Source organism: Chelonoidis abingdonii, chromosome 8, assembly GCF_003597395.2.
Source record: "Chelonoidis abingdonii isolate Lonesome George chromosome 8, CheloAbing_2.0, whole genome shotgun sequence".
Lineage (NCBI taxonomy): Eukaryota > Metazoa > Chordata > Testudines > Testudinidae > Chelonoidis > Chelonoidis abingdonii.
In genome coordinates this window covers 6100952-6123594 of record NC_133776.1, presented here as the reverse complement: position 1 = coordinate 6123594, position 22643 = coordinate 6100952, and the positions used below count along the sequence as shown (strand labels likewise).

Sequence of the window (22643 nt, the reverse complement as noted above, 5' to 3'; positions counted from 1 at the left end):
AGGTTTAAACCCAACGCATCAGTCCACTTGCACACAGGGCTGCCCGGGGTGGAGGGGGGAAGTGGGGAATTTGTCCCACAGGGGCCCCCACAAGAATACAGTATTATATAGTATTGCAATTTTTTTTATTTTTTATTTATTTATTTATTATTTTTTTTACAGAAGGGGCCCCCAAAATTGCTTTGGCCCAGGCCCCCTCAATCCTCCGGGCAGCCCTGCTTGTACAGTCTTAGCATTCCAGCCTCCAATTAGGAGTTGAAGACACATTATCAAAAGCCCATAAGAGACTTAAGAACCTTAAGTCCCATTTGCAAAGGTTCTGTCTACACATTAAAATGTCCCCAGTGCGGATTCAGTTATACCAAAATAAAATTGCTTATACCAGTATAGTTCATTCCTGTACAGAAAGAGAAATAAGCACTATTAGTATAAGTTAATATACCTGCGACCACACCTAGGGCATAACCTGATATAACCATTTTGGTTTAAAAAAAAAAAACCCACCACCACCATGCACCTTATCATTAACTGAAACTGTTTTATTGATAGACTTTCCCAATGCAGCTCAGACCTTAAACACTTGTGAGAACAGCTGTGCAGATGACAGATTTTTTCAGTTCGCAGGCAATTCCAAAAAAAAAAAAAAAAAAAAAAAAAAAAAAAGGAAAAAAAAAAAAAGTGGGTTAACTCAAAACAGAATTTTTTTCAAAATTTCTGGTGAATCAAAAAATAAAAACAAAAAATTCAGTTGAATGAAATGCTTAATTTGACCTGAAATGTTTTGTTTTTTACCTCTTTCCCTATTATTTACAAAATAAAATGAAAAGTGATTTAGTAATGACAGTCAAAAGTTTCATTTTGAAAATGTAAATGAAACCTTTTTTTATTAAGTGGTATTCAAGTAAAACAATTCACCAAAAACTACACAAATTCAGGAAATGTTTCAGTTGACCTGAATTTGCATTTTTTGGCAAAAAAAAAATCAGTTGAAAAATTTCACCCAGCTCTACTTAGGGACCTAAATCCCCTCGACTTTCAATGAGAGTCAGCCTCCTAAATCATATAGCACTTCCAAAAATTGACTTTTTAAGACAATGGGTAAAATTTTCAGCAACAAGTTTCCTTGGAGGAGAGATAGCGCAGTGGTTTGAGCACTGACCTGCTAAACCCAGTGTTGTAAGTTCAGTCCTTGAGGGGGCCATTCAGAGGTCTGGAGATTGGTCCTGCTTTGAGCACGGGGTTGGACTAGATACCTCCTGAGGTCCCTTCCCACCCTGATATTCTATGAATCTGCGTTACTAACATGAACTCTGATTATTAAACCTAACAAATTTGTAAAGTCCTAAATCACTTTCATGATGATTGTTGTTTCCTTTGTGTAAGACACTCTGCTTTGGTTAATGAAAATAGACTAGTCAGTTTCACTAGTTTCTAATCATTTTTGGCTTTGGGTTTTCCTGTATCAGCATAAAGCGAGAGTTGCAACCACTCACGGAATTTTTAAATCCAAACAGTTTTAATTTCCTTTTTTCCCTAAGTCATGAAGGCATTTTTGTTGCTATCAAGCTTTTGTTTGTTTTTAAGAAAAAAAGGTGCCTTTTAACAGGCAAATAAAGATAAAATAGGTGGAAGGGTAAATAAAACCCTTTTAACCTTTTCTACGCAAGATTTAACCATTGGGTAAATTAGCTTCTCCAAATATTTCCCCTTCTTGATTAACGTGTCAAGAACATAGCAGGTTCAGATGATGAGAGAATGTCACTTAGGTCTGTATTCAATTAGCCAGAAAAGTTGCCATCTGCCTTTTGCACAGAAGAAGGCTATATGAGCCTTAGAAAAGATTTTCTAAATCTTGAGGGAGCAAATCAAGTGTCTGAGTTTCATTTTTTATTTTTTAATTTGAAACCAGCCCTCAACTGCCAAGATGTTGAGGCTCTTTATAAAAAAAAAAATCATCAAAACTTAAGAAATCATTCATGATATCTCATTAATACTTCCCTAATAGGATGAGTTTAGTACAAACGACATGTATTCCACCAGCTGAAAATACATTTGTCAGGTAATTTAGGCCCAAATTTCTAAAATAATTAGAAGTACAATAGAACCTCAGAGTTATGAAGTGACTGTCAATCACATACCTCATTTGGAAGTGTAAATATGCAATCAGGCAGCTGCAGACACTAAAAAAAGCAACTACTAAAAAAATAAAGTAAAGAAGTGTTAAAAAAATTGGATAAGGTAAGGAAACTTTTACTGTGCTTGTTTCATTTAAATTAAGATAGTTAAAGGCAGCATTCTTCTTCTGCATAGTAAAGTTTCAAAGCCATATTAAATCAATGTTCAGTTGTAACTTTTGAAAGAACCATTATCACCTTTTGTTCAGAGTTACGAACAACGTCCATCCCCAAGAGGTTTGTAACTCTGAGGTTTTACTGTATTCTTTGCAATACACAGAACAAAGTGTATTGCTCCCTCTAGTGGTTCCAACAAGAAAATAAAAGCCTACTACAGCTGCCAATTAAAGAAACTGTTCATTAGAATCATACTTTACGCACTTTAAATCCGGATTCAGACCACCTAACTACAATTGTTACATTTATAGATCTTTTTTGAATTTCATAATTCTCCTGAAGTATTTTCATGCCTCACAGCATTGTTCTAATGCAGTGGTTTTCAATCAGGGTACCCCTGAGTGTATGCAGAAGCCTTCCAGGGGGTACACAACTCATCTAGATTAGTGTTTCTCAACCTGGGGGTGTCACAGCATGGGCTGGGGGGGGGAGGGAGGTTGCAAGTGCAGGGCCAGCATTAGGGAGTAGCAAGCAAGGCAATTGCTCAGTGCCCCACGAAGCTAAGTTGCATTATTCAGCCCCCTGCCTGGGGCTTTGGCTTCAGACAAAAAAACAGGCTCAAGTATCACACTGAAATGTAAATACAATATTTATATTCCAATCATTTTATTTTTTAATGATATGGTAAAAATTAGAAAAAAGTAAGCCATGTTTCAGTAATAGTGTGCTGTGATACTTTTTTGTATTTTTATGTCTGATTTTCCAAGCAAGTAATTTTTAAGTGAGGTCGGGTACCTGAGACAAATCAGATTCAAAGGGGTACAATAGTCTGAAAAGGTTGAAAACTGTTCTAATGTATGAGAACGTAAAATGAAATTGACTCTACAGACCATTCCTAAGCTGAGCAAAGAGCAGAGTGAACGAGAGGTCGTGAAAAATAAAGAGATGGTAAAAATTCTTACCCATTAAAAAAGTGAGGTGATAATGCCGGAAATGAATTTTAAAACATGATTTTTATTTTGACAGTCCTTCTTAAATGAAAAAAGGTCAGAAATCGTAAATTTAAATACTGTTTTCCACCAGCTACAATATTTTATAAACCGCTTTGATATTACATAGCACATAAACATCAGCAAGGAGAGAGGATTTGTAACCTGTGATCATCAGCAAAAAGCAGGGTAAGGGGAAAGCAGACAGATACACTACAGCATCAAAGTAAACACACCACTGAGCCATCCACTTGCTTTCTGTGCTATTCTGTGATCAACAGCCTGACCTTCAAAACATTTCAGGGTTTATTCATGCCTCCGTGCTGCTTTACAATAATATTTTACTTTGACAAAGCCTCCATTAAGGATTCATGCATTTAAAAAATGAAGCCGTAAAATCCAAAACTTTCAAACCAATGCCATTTTTGGCTTTACTAGCTACAGATGCTTATTATCCTGAAAAAAAGATTTGCCAGTATACAGTTTACTTTGAGAATTTATCCCAGTAACATGAAACCCTTGAGAAAAAGATTTAATTAATTGCCCCATCACTGTGAGGCTCTAAGTTGGATAAAAGCCATACCCAGTTACATAGACTCTCTCTTCCTTCTACTCAGTCACTGCAAGCCTGGGCCCTACACTGGACTCTCCAGTACTTTGCCCAGTCTCTTTTTGTACGTTCCAAGTAGCAAGGCTGCTGCTGTTAGGTTCCTAAACATGACATGCAAATATACAACTGTCATCCGAGTACACCTCTACCCCGATATAACGCTGTCCTCAGGAGCCAAAACATCTTACCGCATTATAGGTGAAACCGCATTATATCGAACGTGCTTTGATCCACCCGAGTGTGCACCACCCCACCCTCCCGAGCACTGCTTTACTGCGTTATATCCGAAGTCGTGTTATATCGGGTCACGTTATATCGGGGTAGAGGTGTGTATAACACCAGCTACAGCCATGATAACCCACAACTTTCCTGAGACTCTACATCTTGCTCTCTAGTCTCATCAAAGCATCTCTCCCCCTCAACCTCATTTCATGCAAGCTGGAGCACTTATTTTTATCGGAGGAGCCCTCCTTGCACTACTCAACTTGATGTAAGGGACTTGCTGAGCAAAGACTGGTCCTCTTGCTCCAGAAATGAAGACTTCCCTGTGATCTTTCCCCATCCTAAGCAACAAAGAAACACTTCGGAGTGCAGCGTTGGAAGAAAATTGCTGAACACTACGATCAAGAGATGACTTACCACGCCTATAGTTATAGGAGAGACAAAGATAAGTACCACTGTACTGCATTCTAATTTAAAAGTGAACCATAAGGGAGGGAGCTCTTTCACATCCCCAAGTCCCTCGTGCTCTAAATACAATCCTCATCTATCTCCTTAACAAAACACCAAGAAATCCTTCATATAAAAGAGAAACTAGGAGGTACTTTTCCTTATAGTGCATCAACAATGGCCATTTATTACAACAGGGGCGGGCAAACTTTTTGGCTTGAGGGCCGCATCGGGTTTCATAAATTGTATGGAGGGCCGGTTAGGGCAGGGGGTCGTTGCCCAGCTCCCACCTCTTGTCTGTCCCCCCCACCCGCCAGACTCCTGCCCCATCCAACCCTTCCTCTCATTCCTGATGGCCTCCGGAACCCCTGCCCCGACTGCCCCCTGCCACCCCATCCAACCCCCCCTCCTTCCTGACTGCCCCACCGGGACCCCTGCCCCCATTCAACCCCTATCCACCCCCTGACCACTACCCCGAACTCTCCTGCCCTCTATCCAGCCCCCTCCCACCCCCTCAGCTCTGTGCCCCCTTACCACGCTGCCTTAAGCACTGGAGGCTGGCGACTCTACAGCTGCACATCCTGGCTGGAGCCGTGCCACGCTATTGCAACCGCACAGCGCAGAGATCAGGTCAGGCTGGACTCTGCAGCTGCGCTGCCCCAGAAGCTCACAACCCCACTGCCCAGAGCATTGCACTTGTGGCAGAATGAGAGAGCTAAGGCTGCGGGGGAGGGAGGACAGCAGGGGAGGGGCTGGGGGTGAGCCTCCCAGGCCAGGAGCTCAGGGGCCAGGTAGGATGGTCCCGTGGGCCGAATGTGGCCCGTAGTTTGCCCACCTCTGTATTACAGTGACAAAGGCTACTGTGTTATTTCAACCTGGAGCAAGTCTTCTCTCAGCTTTGGGTACTAGTGCAATTTTTAAAATTTTCACTGCTTAAACAACTATTACAACATGCACTTTACAATGTGGCAGGTCATCTTGAAGTCAGAGCAAGATTTTAGCACTCTCGCTAATGGTGATGCCACTTTTTCTGATAACCATTCCCTTATTTCTGGCTTAAAGCACTGAGTTTCTCCCTATCCTATACAGGGCCAGCACCAGCGCAGCAAGCAGGTGTGGGGGGTGGCCAAGGGGAAGAGGCAGCGGGTCCCTCTCGGAGGGAAGGGTTTGTCACTGAATTGCCGCCAAAGAAGAAAGCGGTGCGGTGGAGCTACCATCGAAGTGCTGTCGATGGCAATTGCAGCTTCCCCGTCCCCCCACCACTTGGGGCAGCAAAAACCCTGGAGGCGGCCCTGACCCTGTATCAAGGCTGCTTTTTGTGCAGAAATATTTGTTAAGATAATTCCACCTGTCTGAACTGATGTTGTAATCCATAACAAAAGTCCAAAACTCACTACAAATGTGAGAAAAGGGATCACAGATTTTCAAGAATAGAAGGGATCACAGTAATAACTTTGTGAAAGCCTGACTAACAGGCCATAAATTTCACCCTGTAATTTTTGCATCAAGCCTAATAACTTGTGGCTGAACCAGAGCACCTCTTTTATTGAGACACACCCAATCCTGATGTAAAGATTTCAAGTGATAGAGAATGTACCACCTCTTTCATAGATTGTTCCAGTGACTAATTACCCTTGCTGTTAAAAGTTTATGCTTAAAACCCCCCAAAAAAACTTGTTAATCACTTTGAGTTAGAGCTCTAAAGGTTGATGCTTTCAAAAAACCCTAATGTCAGCTACACATTTTATCTATTTCACTGTCGCCATGTCAGTGTCACCAGCATAAGGGCCAAATACAGGCAGGCACCTGCCCAAACCTGGGGCAGAGTTAGCTCCTTTACTATTATTTTCAGGGATTTGTTATATATGCATGCTACTGTACTCACCCAGCTTTTCCGAGGTATAAAATATGCAACTGAAGTATCCATTTGACCAAAGAGTTGTGGTCTCAAGGAAAGTTAATTTGTTAAATCCACCACCTTTCAAGCACTGAAAAAATTAACAATTAGGAATACATGGCACATGAACCAATCTGAGAACCACTGCACAGTGATTATGTGTTAAAAATTTCCTTTGCTCAATAATTTTTTTGGCATCAAGCAAACCCTTAACTGTGAAGTCATTTCAGATCTAATCGCTAAACACGGTATCATGTACTTGAAAAAGAAAAGTCAACTTGTTTTTATCTTTAAGACTCTGCTATAGGATTTGTTTACAGATTTATTTGAAGCCCAAGGGGAAAAATATGTTTAATAGCATGTGATGGGACTTTTAACAATAATTGTCCTACAGCAGTAGCACTAATTGCCTAGGGAAAACATAAATCATTAAGCAAATCCATTCTCCTGTTCTGAGATCATCTCCACATCTTTCACATCAGAACCATTTACAGAGAGAATTCAGAGAATGCCCTCTTCCTGTGGAAGCCTTGATCATACTCCAGCGCTTAAGATGAAACATGTCTTATCCAGCTTGGGGCTTGACCCACTATGCTCAGAGATTAGGTCTAACAAAAACGCAAGGCTTTGTCAAGTCAAACAAGGGACAACTCATTACGAAATAACTTACAAAAGAGCAACAACTCCCAACTGCATGAAACATCAGAGGAGCAGCAGTTCACTGAACTTGCTAGAAGTTGGTTCCCACTCCTCTATTGGCTTTCCAAGGCAAGTACATTCAATTAGCCTCCAGCAACCCACAGATGTTACTTTAGATCTGAACTTGCACAGGTTTAGGAAACATCTGCACGTGGAAGATGCTGTAAGTGCCACAGAGCAGAGTTACTAGGAAGCTGAATGTATTTTCGAAGGGGAAAGGCAATAAATTGACAGAACACGGCAGCTGACTTGTTACCATTTTAAAAAACTGCTAAAGAAGGGGGCTCAGCACAAGAGTGGGCTAAGGTGTAAATACCTCCAAAAGCCAGTGAGAGATCAGCCCTTCCTTTGCTGAAAAACCGAAGAGGAGACTGAAGCTGCCTTTCTAACAGATGGAATGGCAGAGGCGCCACAGCTCAGGAAACAGGGCTAAGAAGCATGTAAAGCACTATGTAAAAAGGTATCTTAAAATTGTCACAAACACAGCCACCGTTTACTCTTTCCCACAACGAGCCCGAGGGCACGCTGCAGTAACCAGCTCCTGACCCGGGTGCCTCAGCACCACCGTGCATAAAGGCCAAACTCAGTTTTAGCAATATAACCTCCTTCCCATGCTGCAGTCCAGCTACTTCAAACGTTCTCTGCAGACAGCTCACTTGTGTCCGCTGAGTACAAAACAGGTGTAAGCCACAAACATGCAAGGGTTTTGATTCCTGACTGTCAGAGGTGCTGAGCACCTCCAGTGCTGGAGTTGATAAGCAGGCTACTCAAGCCATTGCTTTCCAAGAGAACAGAAGTCACAATTTATAAATAAATGTTTTTTATCTTCATGCAAGAATACATTCGTCTTTAATCCTCCAGTGTGGAAGGGCAGAGGCAGGACAAGATTCGTAGTGGTTTCTGGGTGCACGCATGGGCAAGCAAGATAGTATTCAATTCCTGATCTCTCGCTCACAAGCTTTTCCTAGATCCCAAGGCGAGAAGGGACCATTGTGATCATCTAGTCTGAACTCCTGTATAACGCAGGCCAGAGACCTGCCCCACAATAATTCCTACAGCAGAACTTTTAGAAAAACATCCGATTTTCATTTTAAAGTGGTCAGTCATGAAGAATCCACCACAACCCTTGGTATATTGTTCTAGTGGTTAGTAACTCTCACTGACAAAACATACACCTTATTTCCAGTCTGATTTTGTCTAGTTTCAACTACGAGTCACTGGATTTTGCTAGACCTTTCTCTGTTCGACAGAAGATCCTATGACTGAATATTTGTTCCTCGTGTAAGTATTCACAGATTGTGATCTAATCACCCCTTAAGCCTCTCTTCGTTAAGCTAAATAGATTGAGCTCCTTGAATCGCCTCAAAAATGAGGAGGTTAGAGAAACAGCAATTAAAAGCTACAGTACCAAAGGTAAAATCCCGGCAAGCTGCGTGGAAACTTTAAAAGAGACACCATAATAGAGGTTCAACTTAAATGTATACCCTAATTTAAAAAACATAGTAAGAGAACCAAAAAAGAGCAGCAGTGGTTAAACAACAAAGTAAATGAAGCAGTGAGGCAAAAAGGCATCCTTTAAAAAGTGGAAGATAAATCCTAATGAAGAAAATAGGAAAGAGCATAAACTCTGGCAAATGAAATGTAAAAATATAATTGAAAGACCAAAAAAGAATTTGAAGAAGAGCTGAACTCCAAAAGTAATAGCAAAATTTTTTTAAATACATCAGAAGCAGGAAACTGCTAAACAACCAGTGGCGCCACTAGACAATCGTGATGCTAAAGGAGCACTCAAAGACGATAAGGCCATTGCGGAGAAACTAAATGAATTCTTTGCACCCGTCTTCACTGCTGAGGATGTGAGGGAGATTCCCAAACTTGAGCCATTCTTTTTGGGTGACAGATCTGAGGAACTGTTCCAAATTGAGGTGTCATTAGAGGAGGTTTTGGAACAAATTGATAAACTAAACAGTAATAAGTCTCCAGGACCTGATGGTATTCACCCAACAGTTCTGAAGGAACTCAAAAGTGAAATTGCAGGACTAATAACTGTCATCTGTAACCTACCATTTAAATCAGCTTCTGTACCAAATGACTGGAGGATAGCTAATGTGATGCCAATTTTTGAAAAGGGCTCCAGAGGTGACCCTGGCAACTGCAGGCCAGTAAGCCTCCATTCAGTACCGGGCAAACTGGTTGAAACTATTGTAAAGAACAAAATTGTCAGACACATAGATGAACATAATTTGCTGGGAAATAGTCAACATGTTTTTTTGTACAGGGAAATCATGCCTCACCAATCTACTAGAATTCTTTAAGGGAGTAAACAAGCATGCAGACAAACGAGATCCAGTGGATATAGATTTTCAGAAAGCCTTTGACAGGGTCCCTCACCAAAAGCTCTTAAACAAAATAAGCAGTCATAAGATAAGAGGGAAGGTTCTCTCGTGGATTGGTAACTGGTTAAAAGATATGAAACAAAGGGTAGGAATACATGGTCAGTTTTCAGAATGGAGAAGGGTAAATAGTGGTGTCTCCCAGGGGACTGTTCTGGGCCCAGTCCTATTTAACATATTCATAAACGATCTGGAAAAAAGGGTAAACAGTGAGGTGGCAAAATTTGCAGATGATACAAAACCACTCAAGGTAGTTAAGTCTCACGTAGACTGCGAAGAGCTACAAAAGGATCTCACAAAACTGGGTGACTGGGCAACAAAATGGTACATGAAATTCAATGTTGATAAATGCAAAGGTAATGCACATTGGAAAACATAATCCCAACTATACATATACAATGATGGGTCTAAATTAGCTGTTACCACTCAAGAAAGAGATCTTGGAGTCATTGTGGATAGTTCTCTGAAAATCATCCACTCAATGTGCAGTGGCAGTCAAAAAAGTGAACAGAATGTTGGGAATCATCAAGAAAGGATAGATAATAAGACAGAAAATATCACATATTGCCTCTATATAAATCCATGGTACGCCCACATCTTGAATACTGCATGCAGATGTGGTTGCCCCATCTCAAAAAAGATATATTGGACTTGGAAATGGTTCAGAAAAGTGCAACAAAAATTATTAGGGGTATATTAGGGCTTCCGTATGGGACTTTTCAGCTTCGAAAAGAGGCAGTTAAGGTGGGAGATGATAGAGGTTTATAAAATCATGAGTGGTATAGAGAAAGTAAATAAGGAAGTGTTATTTACTCTTTCTCGAATTGGGGCCACCAAATGAAATTAATAGGTAGTAGTTTAAAAACAAAACACAAGAAAGTATTTTTTCACGCAACGCACTGTCAACCTCTGGAACTCCTTGCCGGAGGGTGTTGTGAAGGCCAATACTATAATGGGGTTCAAATGGGCACTAGATAGATTCATGGAAGATAGCCATTGATGGACCTATTAGCCAGGATGGGCAGGAATGGTATCTCTAGCCTCTGTTTGCCAGAAGCTGGGATTGGGTGACAGGGCATGGATCACTTGATGATAACCTGTCCGTTCATTCCTTTTGGGGCACCTGCCATTGGTCTCTGTAAGAGAACAGGATACTGGGCTTGATGGACCTTTGGTCTGACCCAGTATAGCTGTTCTTATGTTCTAATCTCACTGTAAGACATTGTTTCTAATCCTTTAATCATTCTTACGGCTCTTCTCTGAACCTTCTCCAATTTATCAACTTCCTACATGCATCTGACAAAGTGGGTATTCACCCACGAAAGCTTATGCTCCAAAACGTCTGTTAGTCTATAAGGTGCCACAGGACTCTTTGCTGCTTCTTGAATTGTGGTCACCAGAAATGAACATAGCATCCCAGCAGCGGTTGCACGAGTGCCTAGTAGAGAAGTAAAATAACTTCTTCTCCTACTCAAGATTGCTCTGCTAAGCATCCAAGGAGTGCATCCAATCCTCGGCAGTACAGAGGCCAGGCCAGGCCCTGCCTGGTAGCCTAGTATTTAGGGCTCCTCACTATCATATTAATTGTTCAGAGTCAGAGTAAATGCTGTAGCCAGGGAAAGGATTAAGGACAGGAATGGGGATAAGAACAGGTTCAGGACTTGCAGCTCACCTGGCTAGATTTTAGCATGCACAAGATCTGCAGTTTAGTTTAAAGAGATGCCATGTGCGGTGCAGAAGTCTTATTCTCGCTACTGGGGGGTTCTGTGGAGGTAGAGATGCCATGTTGCATGTCAAATTTAGAGAGAGGCACAGCAACGGAAATAAAAAGATACTTGCAGAAGCAGGCTGGTACCTAGTGCCCCACAGAGATGTCAGGATACAGTAAACAGTTTAAATCAGAGCCCTGAAAGCCTTCCCTTGTAGCAGGAAGTTATCAATTACCAATTATGCTTTGTGTTCGTGGAGAGGGGAAAGTGACAGTGAGATCAAAGAACAAAAATGTTCTGTCAGAACCTGTTTGGATGAAAGACCCCCGCAAGAATGGAAGGAGCGTGTGGAATTTTCCTTTTGTTTACAGACATACAGAGGTCACTTATTCCAGTACCAGTTGGCCTCTGGAGACACTAGCTCCCTGTGTGGTGAAGAACGGGTTGTGCTCATGTGCATGGTAGAACAGTTCTTGGGAGACACCTGCTGCCCATGCAGGGAATTCAGAATATTTATAAATTGAGTTCATTATGACAACCAATGTGCGCTGAAGTCTTGGATCACACACAAGACAATCAAACCGAATATTTTTCAGACGACAAATTGTACAATGGGGCCCAACCTGGTTACAGCCTTTTACGTACTGCAGTAAGTGTTAAATAACGATGCAGATAGTTTGTCTTCTGCTTAAAATAGCCAATAAAGTAATAATACCTTACACAATAATATTTTTCACCTTCGCTTCTCACAGGACTTTACAAACGCAAGTATCATTACCCCATTTTAAAAACGGGGAGCATGCACCGAGACAGCCAAGGCCACACCAATAAATCAACAGCAGTGCAGGAAGTAGAACCCAAATGACTTCCAAATCCTTTTAGCCACTAGAAGATAATGCTGTCATTCACACCAAGGCCTGCAATGCTAACCAATGGTCTGGACAGTAACGCTCTTGAACAGTCCATGCTGAAGCAGTGATTTTTAAGGGGTCTTTTTACTGAAATACTTGCTGTTAATGAGATGAAGTGATTCCTGTTCAGAAAGCAGGCATGGCTGTGTCCCCTTAGGACTGGCCATGCTGCCTCTAAGGCCTGGTCTACACTGCGGGGGGGCCGGGGAGATGGATCTAAGGTACGCAACTTCAGCTACGAGAATAGCGTAGCTGAAGTCCACGTATCTTAGATCAACTTGGATTGACTTACTTCGCGTCCTCGCGGCGCGGGATCGATGGCCGCTTCCGCCTCTCACACTGGTGGAGTTCCAGAGTCAATGGGGAGTGCAGTCGGTGATCGATGTATAGTGTCTCATCAAGACGCGATATATCAGTCCCCGATAGATCAATTGCTACCTGCCGGATTAGACAGGTAGTGTAGACGTGCACTAACAGACATAGTAAATGAACCAAAGTGGAACTGGGGACTGTACTGAACCCAGGCCTCTGGGGTTCAGTCTACACAGCCAGGTGACTCGGACTCACAGGGCTCAGGCTGCAGGGCTGTGTCACTGCTGTACAGACTTCCCAGCTTGGGCCCGAGCTCTGGGATCCTCCCACCTTGCAGGAATCTAGAGCCCAGGCTTTAGCCCAAGTCCAGATGTCTACACCAACAGTGAAAGAGCCCTACAGCCTGAACCCCATGAGTCCAAGTCAGCTGGCACTGGTAGGCCGTGAGCACCTGGCTGCTGTCTAGACATACACTGGGAAGAGTATTAACATCATGTCAACAAGCCAGCCCATGTGCTATTTGTATCATTTGAAGCAAGTGCTTATCCCCCTTACGCAACTCTCTATTCTTGCCTGCATTTTTTGCCACTAATTTCCCAGGAAGGACCTGCAAAGTACCCAATGAAGACTTCTAAACACCTAGGACATTCTCACAGTCAGCAGATCTTTGAGCTAATACGTGAAGCCTGCAAAGTCAGAGTCGGAGCATCTAACTGTGATTCAGCTTCTTCCAGTTGCATATCAACACGAGTGAAATTGTGAACATATACTGCATGTGGTTGCAATATATCTTTCAGAACTGTATTGTCTATTACACTGAAAACCTCAAAAAGCCATTATACGGAGATAGGCCAGACAGCACGTTTTATAGAATATTCATAGCCCTTTGCAGACAATACAAATGATGTGGATGTATATGTTCCTGGAATCAAAGGGGGATTAGAGCAAAATCTCAAGGCTGGCTTTGAAGCTTGACCACCTGGCAGATAGAAGGACTGGTTTACCTGTTTTCAAGAGGCTGGGAGTCAAAGCAAGACTTTGGTATAAGACACTGAGTATAAACAGACTCAAGGTCTTCTGTTTGACTCAGCAAATGGGCAGGACTTTTGGTCCTGGAGAGGGCCCCCAACTCTTACTTAGGGTTGGAAGGCCTTTGGCCTACCATGACCCCATAGGTCTGATCAGCAATTACTGAGTATGTTTAGTAAGCACATAAATCCCTGCATTGTTTTTAGAGGTTTTTCCTGTGATGCTTTTGCCCTAAGAAACAATGCAATCTGCTTTGTGAAGGCTGGTTGGTAGCTTGTGTAGCCCCCAGAAAAAGAGTAAATTATAGGTGCTGGACCGCAGTTTGACCTGTTGGGGAAATCACAGTGAGATGCAGAGAGACTAAGTCTAACCCCCACTCCAACGTGAATGTAGAGACACACCGGTCACTGCCTGAAAGGGGTGACTACTAGGACACCTGAAACCTTAAGAGGGTGCCCACGAGGAGGTTACGGGTAGGGTACGTTAATGGGGCTGATAACCCTGAAACCGTGTTGCTTCACAAAATGCTTCTTCTACAGCCACATGGGAGGCCCTTAATTAAAGCTCTGCCTTCCCAGGAGTCGATTCTTTAAGGCTTGGAGCAAAACAGAGACAACACGCTCAGCTCTGGGGATAAAAAGTGTTCCATGCTGCTGAAGATGACTACTGCCCATAGAGAGGCAGCTCTCCTCAGCCAGAAAAATAGCTGTGCCAATGTGGATAAATAAACAGGGAGAGTCCCACAAAGCACCAGAGATAGGCTGCCCTGGGGGTGGGGGTGCGAAGCAATGGGAGTATTTCCATGCAAAGGCTGACATTAAAAGCCTTTATTCATTTATTTAGATACTTTCACTGAAGGGAAATTAGCTCACATCACAATTATGCCTACGATGGTGATGCTACCAGCAAGCTTAGTAATTGGGCAATCATCCTCTCTCTGGTTTACTTATTAATAAGCAAAGATTGTTTTCACTCACTATCCCCAACACCTTATTCTATTAGTGTGAGCATTAGGTTTAAAAAAAAATAAAAAAAGACACAAGGGAAGACAAGGGTTTATGGCAAAGCACAAGACTGAGAGCAGCAGATTCAGCTCTTTTATAGACTTGCTGGTATGATCTTGGATAAGCCACATCACCCCTTATGCCTCAGTTTCCTCCACTGTAAAATTAGGTTGACGCATACCTAACTCACAGGGTTCTAGTCTAAATTCATTAAGTGCTTTGAAATCGCCAGACAAAAAGCATCATAGAAGAGCAAAGTATTAGTAATGAAACTTTACTTAGTATAGCACATTTCACCTAGAATTATCCCCTGTCTTATGCAGACTGCAGACCCACTCTCTAGACTTCTGCATGCAAAGGTGGGATTTAGGTGCCTAGAAGGGGATACCAGTACCGATATACAAGAATGATAGTCCAAGTCTGAAACTTGGCGTCCCATGTTAATATATGAATGAAAATTTCAGGCCAAGTTTCCTTCTTCCCAAGTTGATAAATACAGATGCCTATGGCATTGTAAAGTGCTACCTACAGAATCGGCGTGAGAATGATTTGGCGTTAGAAGAAGCCGGCCAAAAAATATTTGCTCCTACTAATTTCAGAAGATGAAAGACTCACTTGAAAGTACTTGTCCCATTTTGGCATTACAGTCTGCATAACTAAAAGGTGGTTTTAAAATGTGGAGGTTATTTTTCACAAAGTCTTATTTTCAAAATAATCTCCTACCTTCAAAAAGTTAGTTCTACAGAAGTAACTGCTTCCAGTAACATTTTCGGCAGTCATCAAGCAGACACATTTGTTTTGGAAGTGTCATCTCAAGGGTGTCTAGTAAGAGACTGTATATTTGACTTTTAATTAACTTATCTTGCAAACGGAATGAGGAATTCAAGTTTTCCAACTTCATCTCACTCTACTCTATTCAGGCAATTGGGCCATATGTCTGGAGACCTCCTGAACAGCTCATTAAGTTGTCTGCTGAATATTTATTTAGAAAGTCTACTGCTATAAATGACTGCAGTTTCTTAAAAAATAAAAATAAATAAATAAGTTACTTTATCCAACATGTACTGAGCAAAACTGCCGTTCAAGTCTTACCCATCTATTATTTGATAAAACCAGATACATTCCCTAAATCACACTCCCTGTAACTAGACTTCACTCACTTAATTCCACCTGGCAACTCGCTGTGGAAAATTTCACTAAGAGTTTAATTAAAGACACAGAAGTTTTACATGCTAGAGCGTCTCCGAAACTTACTTTAATCCACTATTTCCTCCTACACAATGAGCCAGAGGCTACATACGTTATATCCAATGGTTCCTGTAAAGCTCCCAAGAGTTGGTACCAGCTCAGAGGGTCAATTTTTATTTTCTTCATACTTTGCATATTAGATTTAAGTTAACTTCTCCTTAAATCATGTACAGAAACCGCAGCTTTCACTTGAGGTATATGACTACCCTCCACACACCCCAAAAATCAGTCAAAGCCACTTAGAGGAAATACAAAATCCTACATCAGTCAAAGGTTTTTACTGAAGAATACCTTTTGTCCCAAAAAGTCATTTCTCATGTGTAGATTCACCATAACAGGGCACTGTGCAGTTTCAGATTACTTATCACAAGGGACCACATCATCACTCACAACGCAAGGCTGTGCGACTCATTTTTTCTTCTATTTATATCTCATCCCAGTACATACCAATACAAAATACCACTGGTCCATTAAATTCACAGCAGATGGGTTCTACTACTGACCCAGATTTCGTTCTCCCATTATTCTATGCATTTCCATTGGCAACAGATTCAGTTAGTGAGATGGATGAAGCACACATGCTTTCAAAAAAAATCTCCCAGACAAATCAAATTGAAGGCTGAAGAACTGATGGAGTTAGAAATTGTACCTGAACAGAATGAACCCCAGTGACTCAACTGCTGCCCGCCTCACATCATCGTTGACATCACTCACCTATTAAAGAAGAAACAAGATGTTAAGAGAATGGTTCAAACCCCCAACATTTCGCATCAGCTCTCATGCATGTGATTTGATCTGGGATATAGGCCTGAGATTACAGAGATAGAAAAATTAACAGTTACATTCAGTGAGGTAACTGATCCTTGGCTGAAATAGACTCACAAAGAACTACCATTCCCACACTGTGACATGTTTTAAGTCCTATTTTTTTTTGAGTCACAGACCCATTAGTCGGAAACAGCTGATGGCCTCCATATTTTAGAGGCTATCCTGTTTCTGCTCAGCACAATGAATTATGATGAAGGTTTTCTGGAGCAAATAAGTAACTCTTCGGCCCAGCTAGCAAGTACTCTGGGGCTGTGTTCCACTTTTTAGCATAGCGTTGCTTTAAGCAATATTGGAGTTTCTTTATTCTCTTGCTGAACGTCTCTTAGCTTTTAATGTTTGCAAACCCTACGACTTCGTTTCCATTAAGCAAAGAGAGGCCACTCATTCCCTCTACATCACTATTTTAGATTAGAATATTAACATTACAGTTACCGAGTTCTGTCAATGGACTGTGTATTTACTGCCACCACCCCAGCTACCCTGTTACCTGCCCCAGACTCCGCAGAACTTACAGCAACATGTAGCAGACGTCTGATTGCCTTGTTGTTCCCTGAGCCACAGTAAGCCATAGCTACAGTGTACATTCCTGAACGACGGAGGATTGGATCCTGGAAGACACAGAGAGTGCTTCAATATTTGTCATTCTACAGACGCAGCTAGGAGTCAGAAGTTCAGTTTCCAAGTCTACTCAATTCCTGGGTTCTGAAGCTGCCAACAGGGGGAAAAACAGGCTATGGACACCTGTCTACTAGGCCTAGGACACGCCACAAAACAGCCATTGGGTGGGAATGCCATTTGGCGGGAATGCCATTTGGCACTAATGACCTAAAGGCAAAAAGTATCATGAGCTGTAAATCGTCCAGCCCCTTCAGAATAACTTTACTGACCACTGCCACACATCACCCAACAAGTACATCGACACATTCAGTTATTTGGAAAAACTTGTCTGGTGAAAGCAGTCACCCTAACCAAAGCTGGAGATTTCAGAAGGGAGCGGTGGAAATCTCTGAAACAGACTGTGACGATATCGAAACGCAGACACACTCACCTTATCTCTGCAGAGACTCTCTATGAGGGCATCTGCTTCCTCCATTCTCCCATACATGACCAGAGCAATGCCAACAGCCAGGCCCCGCAAGATCTTTTCATGCTGCGTTTCCTGTGCGTAGCCAACCATGTCCTCAATAGCCTGAGCATTTTTAGATCCCAGCATTACCAGACCCAATGCCAGACCAGCTGCTTCACCTGCATAGCAGCAAAAGGGAATCAGTAAAGAATGCAGAGCTCCCAAAATAGGCTAATATATCAATTCCGATGTAAACACAATACCCAGAGGCCCCTTATCCTACTGAGATACAGGCCAATACAGAGTTTCCAGACACTGTGCCCTGCAGACCTGCTGCTCAGCATGGTGTTCACTCACTCACAAAAGCTACAGGAAGGACGCTTCTAAAGCAAAACTGTGAATGCATACCGATGATGTTTACACAGAGCTGCACTAGCAGAAGCCTCAGATAGACAGCAGTATAATAAAACCACTCCCTGGGAAATACTATAAAGCTACTTAAAAGATAGATTCCTTAAAATGAAGACGCTGCTGCATTAACAATCACTGTGAAAGTGTATTTGATTGTATGCCCATACACGTTACCAGCCAGCCCATGAGCCTTGGAGTTAATGCTATACCCTCCCAGGTTCAATATGTTTCTCATGCCAGTATGCATGCAGATCATCTCATAAGCTCTTCTGTTAACCTAAGCCAATGCAGTAGTGGCCTTCATGAGCCCCTCCACTCAGCCTCTCTTAGCCAAAGGGATCTAGCAGGAATGTGGCATCAAAACAGGTTAAAAAAAGTGTAAGGGGAGAAGAGTTTCTTTGAGGCCCCACGAGTGAAATAAAGGACTCCCTGAAAAGAAGCATCAGGTCACTGAATCAGAGTCCCTGCAATTCTTAGGCTAATCTTCTGATGGCAGCGGCAGTCTTTTGCTAGGTGTCTGTACAATACCCAATACAATCAGGCCTGCAGGCCTTACCTGCAAGAAAGTAAAAAGACCTTGTAGGTCATGGAAAGGCCAGGACAGAGCTGCCCAGTGGAAATAATCTATACTACTAGCAAGGGCTCATGTTTTACCTGTCACTGCATCATCCTGGTAGAGGTTTGTTTTCAGCAAATCATACACATCCTGGCGTGCAGTCCCCATGGCAGCCAGACCCAAACCCAAGCTACCACCATGTCGGACAATCTACAAAAAAAGCACAACCATTTTTCTTACTGCTCAGTGTATTACAATGGGAAGGTGTCTACTTCGGCTGAAGAAGCCAGAGCTTTAAGCTGGAAACCATTAGTGTATGGCCTCCCCCTAAAAACTCAAATGAACTGTTGCTCCTAGTTATGAATCCCAATTTTACTTTTCCAGCCAGCCTCAGCCAATCATTTTCTCTGATCAAGACAACAGTTATGTTCCCAAAGCCAGCCCAGAGATCTGCCGAGTATGGGGTGCTACAAGCCCAGTACAACAGATTTTCTGAGGATTTATTTTTAGCACCCCCAGGGCCACAATTGTACAGAGATATGCCACGGGCAAAATGTGTTGCACCAATAGACCCTGACCGGAAATTTATACAGGTATTCATAAGGCCCTCATCACCTTGTATTCTCAGAAGGCACAAAGGAGCAATACAATATAAAATAAAGCCCAAAATGAATGTGATCTTTCCAGCTAGACTGATTCACAGACCTAGTGGGAAACTTAGAAGATATCCTTGAAGAATAGAAGAATGGCCATACTGGACAACACCAATGGTCCATCTAACCCAGTATCCTGTCTTCTGACAGTGGCCAATGCCAGATACTTCAAAGGGAATGAAAAGCACAGAGCAATTATCACATGATCCATCCCAGCATCTGGCAGTCAGAGGTTCTGGGACACCCAGAGGATGCGGTTTGATCCCTGACCATCTTGGCTAATAGCCATTGTTGGACCTATTTACCACAAAACTAATTCTTTTCTAAACCCAGTTATACTCTTGTCCTTCATTACATCATGTGGCAATGAGTTCCACTGGTTGACTGTATGTTTTGTGAAGAAGTACATTCTTTTGTTGGTTTTAAACTTGCTGCCTATTAATTTCATTGGGTGACCCTGGTTCTTGTGTTACGTAAAGGGATAAATAACACTTCCTTATTCACTTTCCCTACACCAGTCATGATTTTATAGATCTCAATCAGATGCCACGCCTTAGTCATCTCTTTTCCAAGCTGAACAGTCCCATTCTTTTAATATCTCCTCACATGGAAATTGTTCCATACCCCTAATTATTTTTGTTGCCCTTCTCTGTACCTTTTCCAATTCTAATACATTTTTTTGACATGGGGCGACCAAAACTGCACACAGTTTGCAAGACATGGGTGTACCATGAATTTATATAGTGGCATTATGATATTTTCTGTTTTATTATATATGCTAGGAGAGAGAGAGGAAGGGTTCTGGGCAAACATTAATTAGGAGGCTGTTCCAAACATAGGGGTCAGTGTTGAAGAAGCCCAGGAATGGTTAGCAGCAAATCCTTGCTGAAACTGTTTACACATAAGACAGTTTGCAGCACAGTCGCTTGAGCAATTTGCTCCTTTGGTAGGTAATTGGAGCCAAAACCAGAGCACAATACAGTAAGTCTACCCTAAAACAAAGGAGAGATGGGTACAAAGTCATGCTGTAGATGACATTTATTTTGAAACAAGTATACAAGTCCATCCTAAAATCCCACTTGTATTCTAACAAGAAGGGTGTTAGGGTTATTTGCTGTAGCCATTGTCTTAGTCATGCCCTTCTCCTGTTATTAGGCTGTTAATGGTCATCAGTTGTTGTATCATAACTGTTTTAAAGTGTAAGCGCTCAAAGCACCTAGCGCACCGTTGGGTCCACGAGAACACAACTAGGTTCACTGTTAAATCTAGTACGCACATCATTGCTGGCATTCTTCAGCTGGTTCAGCAGATAGTCAATGATGTCACCACCGTGATTAGCATGAATCAGACCCAATGCATAGAGACCTCCGCCCTCCTGATAGGCCGAGCCTGGAGAGGTGTCTTTGGGTAAGTATGTTGCCATTAATTGTAGAGCCTCCTTCTCATGACCCTGCAAATTCATTGCCCAAAGGGGTTGGGGAAAGGGGAAGAACAAGAGGAGAAAGAAAACAGTGTTTAATTAGAAGACATTGTTACGATATTTTAAACACTCAATAGGAAACATCTGCTTTAGCCACCAATTTCCATACTGTGATCTAACACAAACCCAACACGGTCAATCTTTTAATGCCATGTTCTCTGCAATTCTGAACTACTTATTCACACAGAGGCATGTGACTACACTCCCATCACATGATTGCTATCCAAAGCCAATGCAAACAAATTAGCACTAGGAACCATATTTGGCCTAATAATCAGGATGCTTTAATTAAAGATTCTAGCCCCACAAAGCAATTACAATGGTCTCCCACTATTTCAGACTGGAAAATGCTTTCCCAGCATTGAATCGGCAAGGTCGGCCACCATCAATCCTCCTCTGGAACATACCACCGCACGAAGCTCAGTAACATCATGAAGCCACAAAATAAAGTTACAAAACCACAGACATTTGGTAAATGGAAGCCACCATCCTCTGCAATTGATGCAAAGGAGGGAAGAAGAGTGGTCTCTCTGACTGCACAGTAGCAAAAAGAGCTCTCCCTCCATTTTAATTAAGTTGGACAAACATTTGTCTAGATCACAGCTTCACTGCACGTATTTAAGGCTAGATGTGATCTAGCAGGGTTGGATTAGAGAATTAAATCCACTTCACAGGTTTAGTATTCACAGGTCCCTTCCATCCAAATGGTCCTTGTAAATACTTTAAATCCTCTGTTCATTCACTGTATTCTTCTTCTGTGCACTTAGATTTTGATAAGTCAGTTGAAGGTTCTTCACTGTAAGCCATATTTCTCCACCACTTTTCTAACCAAGATTACACTACATGCCCTCGTTTGGCACAGTGCACGTTCTGCTATATGCATGTGTACATTCAGAAGAAAGAAGAACTGGCAATCAGCTGAGTCTTCGCATATCCCTCTGATTTAGAAGCTGCCACGTGTATTTGATGTTTCTTAAAAATTAGATGTCCTGTTTATGATATTTGGAGATGCTCGTTAAAAACATTCGACCCTGTCCACAGCACACGTTTAAACAGTGGTTTTGTAACCAGCTAGAGGCCAAATCACCTAAATTGGTTATAGTAACACTGTTCAGTTGTGTCCACACAGCAACTGTTCTGCCATCAGAAACACGTTTGCATGTCCACAGGCTCCCTAGCTACATTTGTACCAGTAAATCTGGGGAAAGTCTGGGCAGCTCTTCTATGGTGCGGTGCTTCCACAGGAATAAAGTGCCTGGCGAATATACACAAAAGGTGGCACTGGCAGCACACGGAACAATGCACTCCAGGATGTCCTAAGGTTCAACCAAACCAGTTACACTAACATGATTAAAGTGTCTGGATTGCACTGCAAATAAAAAAAAAGACCAAACCACTCACAAAAAGACGACAATGGGCCAACCAAGGGTTCTGGTGTGGGTCAGGTATCATTAGTTGCTTTGGTTCCAGCCAAGTTATAATCAGGCCACGCAAGGAGACAAACCACATTTACAGTCAGCCTATCAGTGACTGGGTACAAACTTGGTTACGAGTTGGAGTGTGACCAAGACCGCAGTGTATAACCCAGAAACCCCACTCCATTCCAAGAGACAAACGAACAGTCACAGCACTGGCATGGCAAGAGTTTACACTTAGGCCCACAGGACTGAAGGCAGCATTACCTTATGTATGACACCCAGGCTGGCAGTAGCAGTAAACTTAGCCCAATTCGTGGCTCTGGCCAGCCACTCCAAATTATCTCTGGAAGGAGGAAAGTCAGGGGTTAAATATAGTTTGTATAACACCCACATTTCATCAGAAAATAACGTTGTCAAAACCAGCACCTGTTGGAGATGGGGAGGGGCTGCTTCCATGCTCCACTGCCTAG

General features: G+C 42.3%; 1 protein-coding gene across 1 annotated transcript in view; it reads right to left on the bottom strand.

The window, feature by feature from the left end:
• The window catches only part of PSMD1 (proteasome 26S subunit, non-ATPase 1), a 126832-nt gene that overhangs the window by 86042 nt on the left and 18147 nt on the right, over window positions 1-22643 (bottom strand). The window contains exons 11-16 of the mRNA XM_032777256.2: window positions 22438-22516; window positions 20552-20725; window positions 18721-18832; window positions 17638-17834; window positions 17102-17197; window positions 16411-16475 (exon numbers count right to left, since the gene is read on the bottom strand). Coding sequence (XP_032633147.1) covers window positions 16411-16475; window positions 17102-17197; window positions 17638-17834; window positions 18721-18832; window positions 20552-20725; window positions 22438-22516 — 723 coding nt within the window. The remainder of the gene's footprint in view (window positions 1-16410; window positions 16476-17101; window positions 17198-17637; window positions 17835-18720; window positions 18833-20551; window positions 20726-22437; window positions 22517-22643) is intronic.